We start from the raw sequence: 11,743 nt of genomic DNA, 5'->3' as shown, positions 1-11,743 counted from the left end.
GGCTGAGAGCAGCCTGCTGTGGTTTGCTGGAAGGGCAGCATGCAGCCCTGCAGGGTGCTCCCCTGTCTTGGTGAAGGCAGTGTGGGCTGGCAGGCTCTGTAGGTGCTGCAGGCATTGCCCAGGCTCTGTTCAGGTAGGTGTGAGCACGGGCTGAGGCCTTTAAAACACAGTGCTCCGTGACACCTCTGCATGGATGTGGCTGTGGTCTGCCAGGGAGATGAACTTCAAAATGAGGCTAATTTGAGAAATAGCTGTTGTTTGGACTGATTCAGCTGGAGCTCTTTATTTCAGTTCCAGTTTTTCTTGGGCTGCATTTGCTCCTGCGTTGCTTGTAGAATCACAGAATCATGATGGTTGGAAAAGACCACTGAGATCATCTAGTCCAACCAGCAGCACACCCCACCGTGCCCACTAACCCATGTTCCCAAGTGCCACATCACAGCCTGTACAACCTCGGCACTCCACTCCACCTGAACGGGCTGCTGGGCCACAGAGCTGCACTGGCTGCAGCTGTAATCCAGCACCTTGCTGTTGTTATTTTAATGCTTCAGTTGTGGATTTGAGAGTGTTTCCTCAGGTGAGGGCATGGTGTCTGTTTTTCTGCTTCCTCGGTTACAAGCATGAGCCTGTAGGCTCGTTGTTGGCCAGTGCAGCAGATAAACGTGGCAGAGAGCTTCCAGCCTGCAAGGGGGCAAAATCAACCCGAAGTGTGGCAGGTGAGAGGTGCACAACAGGGACCGCAGAAGTCAGTATTTTCCATTAATTACCAAGAAAACACAGTGCATGCACTGGCAGGGCTTGCAAGGCGAGCGATAGAAGTGCACGTTCTGGCATGCAGTCAGCAGCTGCTGGGGCACACTGACAGGGCAGCGGGACTGAGCTGAGCTCACTGGGGCCTCTGGGCAGTCAGCAGTGCTTCCTGAGGTGAGATGGATGGTTTGCAGAGCACTGCTGTGTGTGCCCCGCCATTCTGTAGTTGCAGAGCTAGAAGAAAAATAAACTCACTTCTGCATGTTTGCTCAGTTACTGCTGGCCGTGAAAGACTCGCTGCCATTCTAGGTGCCGTGGGGCTCCCATGGGGTCTTGAAGGCATTTGCAAGTGGCAGATCTTATCCTGGCTGTGTGGGGAGTGTTTGTGGGCCGTGCCAGCTGTGACAGTGTGCAGAGGCTGTGCCAGTGGTCTCCTGGTGGGCCAGCAGTCCAAGGAGCTCGTGCCCTAAAAGAGCTGAGGGAATGTGACTATTCCTTCTGGCCTGGGTAGGTGAACGTAAGCAGTGAAACACGCAGCCCACCCTGACAGCTCCCCTTTCTCCCGGCTGTGTGGTGGGGTGTCCCCAAAACGTCTGAAGGAGAGCTCTGAAGTCCAGCACATGGCCAAAACACAACGCCCCTTACAGGAGCTGGGCAAGCAGCTTGCTTTGTGTAGAGCTGCAAGTAACAGTCTGCACTGCAGTCAGTCCAGCAGAGAGACAAACCATTCCTTAAATAGTGTATTTAAACCTGGAAGTGTGAACACCTGGAGATGTCCCTCAGGGTAAGTGCTGCCTGCGGTCCCACTTGGGATAACTGCTGTATGATGTGGGATGAGGGTAAGGTGATACAAGAAGCCGGGCCACTGGTGCTGATGGCGTTATAGGAGGTGACTGGTATTCATCGGATTAACCTCAGCCTCACATCCCCCGTGCAGCCTGCAGGGCTGTGGCAGGGTGCCCGTGGGTCGGTGCATTGCTGGCAGTGCTGCCGTGCCTGCAGCAGCTGCACGCTGCCCTCTGCAATGGGATCGGGGACAATGGGAGCCGCCAGCTGAACGCAAGGCTGTGGCCAAGGGGGAGGTTTGATGTGAGGGTAAATGTAAGTGCGGAGGCTGGGTGTTGGGTTAGTGGCAGAGAGTGTGCGAGGGGGAGGGATTTAAGAGCAATATACACATAAAAAGATCAAATTAAGGCATCCATCACGGAGCAGCTGGCAGGCAGCACAGAGGACAGCCCTGAGAAATACAAATACAGCTGGTGTCACCCAGAGGCGAAGCTGGGAAAGCTTTATGTGGGAATGCTTTCTGGATAGGGGTGCACAGTGCACTGTGTGTGGTGGGTATGGCCAGGCAGCCAGACAGCAGCCCATCTCCAGAGAAGGTATGAGGGAAGCACAGGAGGATGGGCCATGCAGTGCTCCCCAGGACACGATCCCAGCCCCCTTGGCTCGTGCTTCAGTGTCAGGGTTGTGTAGCCTTGATTCCAGCTTGGGATGTCTGTTGTGTGGGGCTTTTTTTAACCACTACTCACAGAGCCTCTCAGAAAAAAAACAGCCTTTGGTGAACACTAGGAGCCATCTGAGCGGTGCAATGCATTGTGCTCCCATTCCACAGCCGGTTACAACAGCCCTCAGCTGTCATGCCTGGAACAGGTGGTGTAAGGCAATCCCTGGGCAGCAGTGCTTCCCGCCCCCCCGGGCCGACCTTAAAGGCGCTGAGTGTGCCCCGGCTCCGTGGTGCTGAGAGGAGCTGGCTCAGGTGATGGAGCTCTGCCGGGTGCTGCTCCTGATCTTCTCCGCAGGTAAATGGTGCGCTTCAGCAACCGCCTTGGGCACGCTGGGTCCTCCCTGTGGGTGTGGGAGTATGGCTTTGCATGTGCGTTAGTATGAAGGTGTGATCTGGGCACAGCTACAGTATTCCTAATTTCAGCCATCAGATACTTTGCAGTGAGGACTTTGTTTTCATCTTTGTCTGCCATCTTTCTGCCGTGCTCCCATTTTATGCTTGTGCAAAAGTTATTTCAAGGCGTGTGAGAGGCTCTAACAAACGTGGCTTGATGTGCAAAATTTCATCAGCTGTGGGGCTGCTGACAAGGACACAGGATTGTGTTGTAGCTGGTTGTGTTGTACCAGGATGATCCTCTGTTAATTGTCCTGTAAAAGAAGAATGACTTTCTGATGATAAACCCTTTTCATTAAATCCCAGAAGTGAACTGAACTCCTGCCCAGCCATCAGAAAACAGCAGGGTGAGGGGCTTTGGTTGGGCTAACGAAGTGCAGCACAACACCTGACCTGGCCACCACTCTGCGCTCACAGCATGGGGAGGGAAACATGAATTAGAAGGGCGCTGTGCAGAGAGCGGGGTCTGTCTGGCCGCAGGTCTGCCAGTGGGCAGCATATCCCTGGGACAGCCCTGTGGTGCATCCCACCCCTCCCACTGATGCCATTTTGTTGCTCACAGTCGGGCCGGCCCTGTGCTATGAGCACGAGACGCGCCTGGTGGACGACCTGTTCCGGGACTACAACAAGGTGGTGCGCCCCGTGGAGAATCACCGTGATGTCGTCGTCGTCACCGTTGGGCTGCAGCTCATTCAGCTCATCAATGTGGTAGGCAGTGGGCAGGCAGAACCATCACTTCGTGTGCTATTGCCAAAGGGCTTCGCTCTCCTCCTTTAATCCCAATGCTTGACACTTGTGTCTCCTTTCTCTTTTTTTTTTTTCCTTTCAAGGATGAAGTAAATCAGATTGTAACAACCAACGTACGCCTGAAGCAGGTAACCCTAAATAATGCTAACCATTCCTTCCCACTCAAATAAATAGACCAGAGACAGCCAGGTGTGTGCTACTTTTGGTGCACCCTGGACCAATGTGTTGGCTAGTAGGGTATTTCTTAGTTTTGTGGCCTCGAGAACAAAAAAGCACTTTGCAGCTGATTGTTCCTTCTCTGATAGCATTTGAAACAGCTGGCTTTGGATATATTAACTTTGGGTTGAGTGTCTTAAACTGATATTTGATTTTGTGTAAAAACAAAAATGAGCTAGAGGGCCAAATAGGATGTGTTGACACTTCCCTGCCCAAAGCAAGGAGGCAAGTGTCTCTAGGAAGTGTCAAGTAGCACTGAAATAGGTTCTCACCAGCTGCAATCCTTCCTTTGCAGCAATGGACAGACATCAACCTGAAGTGGAACCCAGATGACTACGGTGGCGTGAAACAAATACGCATCCCATCAGATGACATCTGGCGTCCAGATCTTGTCCTGTATAACAAGTAAGCAGCAGAGATCAGAGCTGGTGGGACCAGAGCCTGGGCAGCGGCTGCTTTGCCTGCTCAGCCTGGCTGCCCTCAGGCCACTGGGCAGCTGCAACCATCCTTCTTCCTTCCACAGTGCTGATGGTGATTTTGCCATTGTTAAATACACCAAGGTCCTTCTGGAACACACAGGAAAGATCACCTGGACACCTCCTGCTATCTTCAAAAGTTACTGTGAAATTATAGTCACGTACTTCCCATTCGATCAGCAGAACTGTAGCATGAAGCTGGGAACGTGGACATATGATGGTACAGTGGTGGTTATCAACCCGGTAAGCAATGGTTTGGTAATTGGGAAAAGCAGCAGAGACTTGGGTATGTTTTCAGGGACTCCTCTGGTTTAAAAAGAGAATATAACCTTGGTTGGACTGAAAAAGAAGGCACTACCAGCATAATATAAAAGCTCATTTGTAGATGTCATACAAAATTGCCCAGTTTGACATGTGAAATTCCTCATATGCTTTCTTCCCGTGCTCCTGCTTCCCCAAACCTTCTGCCTGCCTACCCTCATTACAGCCTCGTGCCACTGTTTCTGGTGCTGCCCATTCTGCTTTTGTTTTCCTCATTTTGTGGGGGTGATTTTACTCTGCTCATGACTTTATTTATGTTCTGCCTACTCAGGTACGTCTCCTATCTGTAAATATTTAAGTAGTCTTTCCCGTTAGCAGACCACCCTTAATTCCTGTAAAATCTTTAGCTGAACACTGAGCAGAGGATGATGCTGTAAGGCTAAATCACATAATAAGAATGGATGTTGGAGTCACAAAAATGCACAAAGCACCTGAGTTATTGGAAATTCTGTTCCTGAGAGACCACATCATGTGAGTTTGTTTAGAATGTCTCATATTAATAATGTGTTGGTCTGTGGTGTTGTGGGTTTATTTGCTGTCAGGAGAGCGATCGCCCCGACCTGAGTAACTTCATGGAGAGCGGTGAGTGGGTGATGAAGGACTACCGTGGCTGGAAGCACTGGGTTTACTATGCCTGCTGCCCTGACACCCCCTACCTGGACATCACGTACCACTTCCTCATGCAGCGCCTGCCGCTCTACTTCATTGTCAACGTCATCATCCCCTGCCTGCTCTTCTCCTTTCTGACCGGGTTTGTTTTTTATCTACCCACAGACTCAGGTATGTGAGTTTAGTTGTTCTCCTGCCAGAGAAATTGCTCTTCTAACAAGTTCTGGAGAAATTCTGAGGGCTTGAAGTTGGTGGCCAACTTGAAGGGAGGCATATGCTAGGCTGGTCCTTCAGCTCAAAAACAATGGCTCTAAACATTCTGCAAATTAAGCTGAAACTATTCATATAGACAAATTGGGTGGATTTCCCATGGAAAACACTGGTTAACTATCCAGTTGACTTCTGCAAAGCCAAGATTTAGCTAGCTGATGTTCTGATTTTGTCCCTCAGGCCAACATGTTCATATGGCAAACAGTACCTGAGCACACTGTGTTGGAGCAGAGACCTTGTGGTCTGCGCACACTTGTGGGCTCATTGATAGAGAATAATTCTGGCCTCCTCTGGCCTGCTTCTTCTCTGCTGAGCAGCTTTGTTGCAGAAAGATGGTGCTCCCTGCAACCATTTCCCATGCTTTATTCATTTTACGTGGCATCAGCTTTTCAGCCTGCTTAATTGCATTGAGACCCATCTGTGGAATACCTCTGATGCACAGTTTTTTGGTGGAGAACTTTACATGAAGTAGAATCAGATAGAAAAAGGCTGTGCGAGTCATGCCTTGTGGTTTGGTTCTGACATCCTACCTATTGAAAGCTGATCCCTGGTGCCAGATGCACTTTTTGTCAGCTCATGCTGGACTGAGGCAGCCAGCCCTGAGAGGCTACAGAGCCATTAACCAGGAGCTTGCACCTCATCAATCAAATCCCACAGTCCACGGGGTGCTCTTGGCAAAGAAGCTTTCTGCACACGCCACCTGTACCTCAGCCCAGTCATACCTGGTGATTTCCACCCCAGTGCTGGTGTTGCTGCTTTGTGAAGGGCTCCGGTCTGGCCAGGTTCAGTAATGTTTAAGTAGCTAGAGAGACAGTAGCACTCCAGATTCATGAAAAAGTATGTGTGTGAATAGCCATCGTCCACATGCAGGCTTCTCACACTGACTAAGTGCTGAATGATATCAACATACTCAGTGGTACTGTCTTCTTTTTGCACTGCAGGTGAGAAGATGACACTCAGCATCTCTGTCTTGCTGTCACTGACTGTGTTCCTGCTGGTCATTGTGGAGCTGATTCCCTCCACCTCCAGTGCAGTGCCTCTGATAGGCAAATACATGTTGTTTACCATGGTGTTTGTCATCGCTTCCATCATCATCACAGTCATTGTCATCAATACCCACCACCGCTCCCCCAGCACTCACACCATGCCACCCTGGGTCAGGAAGGTAAGCTCCAGGGCTTTGTGTGTTTCCTCTTTTCCACAGAGCAGAGTGTGTTTTGTTGGCTGATTTTTCTCTTAAAAGTCAGCAAGAATTGAGGAATCATAGAATTCCGTCATAGAATGGCTTAGGTTGGATGGGACTTTAAAGATCATTGAGCTCCAATCCCCTGCCATGGATGGGGCTGCCACTCACCAGATCAGGCTGCCCAGGGCCCCATCCAACCTGGCCTTGAACACACCAGGGATTGGGACACCCACAGCCTGGCTGCTCCTTTATGTGATAAAACTGCCCACTGGGTAGAGCCCTGCAGGGAATGGATGTGGTAAAACAGGGACAGCTGACGGTATAGGGAGAGGAAAGCAGGTCATTTGGGCTAAAGTGATCTTACTGGTCTAATTATCTGTATGGCTGCAGAACACTTCTGCCTGCCAGTGGACAGGGCCTTCAGGTCAAGCAAATTGCATTTTAATAGCAAAGTAAAGCACAGGCAGCCAGAAGACACCCCTCAGAGTGCATTCCCCAAACCAGGCCCCTAGAGTGTGTGTCTCAATCTGGATGGGGTCAGTCACCTGGCAGCAGTGTGAGCCTGACCAGTGGTGGCACAGCCCTCATTTGTATGTATAGGATACACGGATAGGCAAAGCTGCTTTTGGAGAGCACATGGCAGGCCATGGGGGTGACCCTGCCTGCCCCAGGACACGAGGCAGACAAGAAGCACGGTGTGAATGTGGCATGTGGCATGACGTACCCCAAAGCGGAATTTCTAGCCAGTCCAGGGGAGGAAGTTATCTGAGACTGGCGCAGCTCCCCTCTGTTTATTGCAGAGCTGCATCTGCACAGCAGCCCCTCCAAACAGGAGCATTTCTCTTCTGCCTCTTTTTTTTTCCCCCAGATCTTTATTGACACAATCCCAAACATCATGTTCTTCTCTACAATGAAACGACCATCCAGGGATAAACCAGACAAGAAAATTTTTGCAGAAGATATTGATATTTCAGAAATTTCCGGGAAGCAAGGTCCTGTGCCTGTCAATTTCTACTCCCCGCTTACCAAAAATCCAGATGTGAAAAACGCTATAGAGGGAATCAAATACATTGCGGAAACGATGAAGTCAGACCAAGAATCCAGTAATGTAAGGCATTCTTTGTGCATGATTCACTTCTTGCCTTCGTACTGCTACATCTTTTTACTTTTTTTTTAATCTTCAGTTACCCAGGCCTCACAAAAACACTCCAAACCCTGTTTTGGCTTTAGCTGGGGAGCAGTCTCCTACCTGTGGCGTGGTTATTAAGGAATAGCAGATAATTGTCACAGGCGGTAAATGAATCTCAGCTTGAATAAGAGAAGAGAGAAAAATGACAGTGTTAAGGTTTTCTTAACAGGGTGTGTGAAGCCACAGAGATGGTGCATGAGTAGCAAAGCAGTTCCCAGAACTGTAAGCAATTCCATAACACGTTCCTCCTGTCCCTTGCTTGGGCACCTTCCTACAGGGATAAATGGCCTTCCTTGCTTTTGCAAAGCCAGAAGGTAGCACAGCTGCAGAATTCAGTACTTGTTGTATTTCAGAAGCCTGAAGTGTGACATGCAGATGATAATCCCAGTTTTGATAAGGATTTGTGTCAATCCGTGTATGCTACAAGCAGCCCCTGCAAGTGAGACACATCACGAGCTGCTGTGATTACTGGCTTTTTCCACATTTCAAGCCAAAGGAAGGATAAATGCGTGCAGAGTCACATATGGCAGTTTTCCACAGGAAAACTTAGCTCTGCCTCCTCTGAGCTCGTTCAGTGCAATTAACCCCCTCTTTCATTTCAATTTTTGCAGCTCACACAGCTTTTAAATGGATAATTCAGGACCAGCACTTCACCCTTCTTATTGCTGTTTAGCAGTGGATGCCCCATGGTGACAGCCTGCAGTTGGGGAGGGGCCTCTGTGGGACAATAATCTGGCCTCTCCTTCACCCAGGCAGAATTTACACCACGGTGTTTGTTCCTGTGGCCACGTTCCAGCAGCGTGTGAAATGGCTCCGGTTGGAGTCTCATGTTCCCTGTGGCTCCTCTGCAGATCAAATGCTACCTTCAGCAGGGCTGGCATGGTTTCAGTGCCTCTGGGCTCTGCTTCCTTCTGTGCATACAAGGAGGGTCTTCAGCTACTGGCAAGTGCTCCCTTCGGAAGTGGAGCCAGCTGTTTGTGTCATCTAGACTCCACTGATATCACTTCCAGAGAATTTCAAAAGTTGCATTCCCAAAATATACCAAAGGCCATGGCTTCTGCAGGCTGTCACCTCATTGCCTTTGCTTACAAACCACCTCAAAGCAGTCCCGATTAGCGGTGTTCTCTAGATGGATTCCAGCAGCTTCTTCCACTTGTGGTGCACCTAAGGCAAAAGGAGGGGGAGATTAGGGATGGAACATGTTGGTCCTTAGGGCAGAGTTACGGGGTGGAAATATGCTCAGGCCCAATTGTACCCGTTACAAACTCAGCTCTGCAGAAATCTTACTGTCTCCTTTCTTTCTTCTTCAGGCGGCTGACGAGTGGAAGTTTGTTGCGATGGTGCTCGATCATCTTCTCCTTGTAATATTTATGCTAGTCTGTATTATTGGAACATTAGCTGTATTTGCTGGTCGCCTTATTGAATTAAATCAGCAAGGGTGAACATCAAATGGAAACTATTCACTGCCTGGGCTGGGACTGGAAAGCATCTTAACTGTTAAAACCTGGCCAGCCCTGGAAGTTCCCCTGGGACCGAGCAGGGATACTAAGATGTGCTTAGCACCTCAGAGCTGCTGCTGGGTGCCATTTCACTGCTAAAATGACATGGTTGCTCTACCGCTAGGCTGAATGGCTGTCAGCCAGATTTGGGTCCATTTAACCATTTATTAGAAATGTTAACGTGTCACTAAGACTGTCTGACTTTGTTATCCACAAATATGATCCTAGTGACATCAATAGCAGTAATAATATCTGAGCTGTAAATCTGTATTCAACTTCAGAGCAGCTTTCAAGTTGGTTTCAATATCTGCTCTGTGGTTTTTGTATTGGCAGCGCCACAAATGCCTTTTCTTGTAACACTGGCTGTAACCAGCAGAAGTTTCTCAGGCTCCTTGGTTAGAGCATCTGATTTATGCATACAGATCAGAAGTGATTGACTCGTGTGTGACTCTACCTGCAGAAATCTTGATCCAGCAAAGAGGGGACGTTCCTCGTTCTTAAATGGATCCACTGTCGTTTCTCGCTATGCTGGCCCAAAGTAAAGGACACGCTGAAGATTTTTCACCCTTCTTTATCCCCGAGCTCTGCTCTGTGGCCACGTAACTGGAATGCAGACGGAGAGCAAGCATACCTCGGTGCCCCTTTCACACTTAGTGATGAGTAACGCGAGGGCAGCTTCTCCTTTGGGGGTGCTGGGTACGATATCTTAACCACACCTCTGTTCCCTGGAAAGCACCTCCTGCCCTGCTGGAATGCATCGCGAGCAGCAGGCGGGCACAGCGCAGCAACGACCGTTCCGATGGCAGCGTGCATGACGAAAGGATCGGACCTTCCCCCTCGCAGCGGCCGATTCAACAGAGCTTCCTTCAAACGTTGAGCAGCAGCTCACTCTAGTGACAAAAGAGGGTAGTTGCTTTCGTCCGAGAACAACTGATCCCGCAATGGTGGTTGGATATTTTTTAGTACATATTCAACCCAAGGAACAAGCCTGTGTTTGTTTCAGTAGTATAGTGTGGAAGTTCGAGTGGTTCTGCCTATTATTCTCAGAAGCAGATAAGCAAAAGTGAAGCAAATGATACAAATCACTCATCTTTCCAAGCCGGCTGTCCAAACCAGCAGGACCACTTTGCTAACATCAGTAAAAACAATTGCTGTGAGTTTAATAAAATAACGTGTTTTATGTCCGTGTTCTACAAGAATATGACATGTCTGCAGAGGACGGGGTATCTGAAGCGCTCTGTGGGGGAAATCAGGCGGTTGTGTAATACTTCTGTTCGTGCACAGGGCTGCTTGGGAATGTTTTGATGAGCTGCAGTCCTCACCAAAACACTTTGTTCAGGTCGGTCAGCCACTTGTAGCACTCTGCTCACTTGTAGCACTCTGCTCAGCTCTTTGGGTTTTGACGTTGGTAATCTTTGCCTCCCTGGATGATCATTAACCTTGTAAACAATGGCTGGAGATGTATGCTGAGGTAAACCTCTGCTGACAGATGGAGTGCTTGCTGCAGCTCTGCTTAACTTCAGAGGAGCTTCCAGACCTTGGATGGAGCCATGCAGCTCACCAGCTTGTCTGGAGCTGAGCTGCAGTGTAGCAGTGCCTGCAATGCTTACGTTGGAAGATGGTGATTGGCACTGAAGTGGCAGGACAATCCTTTTAGGGGAACCCATGGGTTGAATCTTGGAGTTAAAAGCAAACAGGTAGCAAGATTTGTGGGTGAGTAGCTGCATTACCTCTGTTCATCTTCCACAAGGCACCCTTCTGGGTAGCGGTCTCCAAATTCCATCTGTGTGTGTGTGTGTGTGCTCACCCCTCCAGCCCTGGCTCCCTCCATGCACAGCTAGCTGCCACGTTGTAGTCATTTCCTTTCCCTTCCTCAGAAATTATTTACTTGAATTTTTTTCTTTGTGATAGTTTGTCCTGTCTTACAGGCACAGCAAACCTCCTGCCTTCCCATCACGCAGTCTCGATGAACTGGGCATGTTTCAAAGGTGTGGCACTGGAGGGAAACAGCAAATGTTTTCTCTTCCTGGGCTGCAGAGTCTGTCCGCTGACTCTCTGGGCAGCTGGTCCTCCAAACATCAATAGGGCACCTTTTATTTTATTATTATTATTTGCTTTGAATACTCAGACTGTGCAGGCCACCTTTCATTTCTGTTCTGTTTCACCTTTATGACAACATCTCTCTTAGGTATCACTGATAGCCTCTGTTACTAATGTCCACCTACAGAAACAGAACACTCTTACCTGCATGCAGTCTGTCTTACCTGCTACTGTCCTTTTAAAGTGTCAGCATGTCTATGTAGCTGTTAGAATAGTACCTTTGGAGCTTGTAGATGGGCTGTCTCAGCTGCTGTCAAAGCTAATTTGCCATTTATGCATAAGTACGTGTTGGCTGACAACTTCTCATTTGCAGCACCATAGCCTCTCCCTGCCCCTGTAGCACTGAGCTGTGGGCTCTCCCTCTTGTGTCTCAGCAGAGCTCCAGGGAGGGAGCCCTGGGCACCTTCTGGGCAATCACATGTGCTGCTCTACTGCCCCATGGCCCAACAAGCGAATTTCAGATCTGAGCTTCAACTAGCA

The 11,743-nt window shown here is 49.3% G+C and overlaps 1 protein-coding gene across 1 annotated transcript; it reads left to right on the top strand.

Moving 5' to 3' along the window:
• The first annotated feature begins 2,510 nt into the window (after positions 1-2,510).
• CHRNA1 (cholinergic receptor nicotinic alpha 1 subunit) lies at positions 2,511-9,106 on the top strand. The gene is made up of 9 exons (XM_072341931.1): positions 2,511-2,552; positions 3,213-3,358; positions 3,481-3,525; positions 3,909-4,018; positions 4,137-4,332; positions 4,953-5,190; positions 6,231-6,454; positions 7,344-7,583; positions 8,975-9,106. Exons 1-9 carry the CDS (start codon positions 2,513-2,515, stop codon positions 9,104-9,106), a joined length of 1,371 nt encoding a protein of 456 aa, XP_072198032.1. The 5' UTR covers positions 2,511-2,512.
• The last annotated feature ends 2,637 nt before the right edge of the window (positions 9,107-11,743 follow it).

This window comes from Excalfactoria chinensis, chromosome 7, assembly GCF_039878825.1.
Source record: "Excalfactoria chinensis isolate bCotChi1 chromosome 7, bCotChi1.hap2, whole genome shotgun sequence".
NCBI lineage: Eukaryota > Metazoa > Chordata > Aves > Galliformes > Phasianidae > Excalfactoria > Excalfactoria chinensis.
Note: the sequence above shows the minus strand (reverse complement) of the source record. Positions and strands in the feature narration are given on the sequence as shown.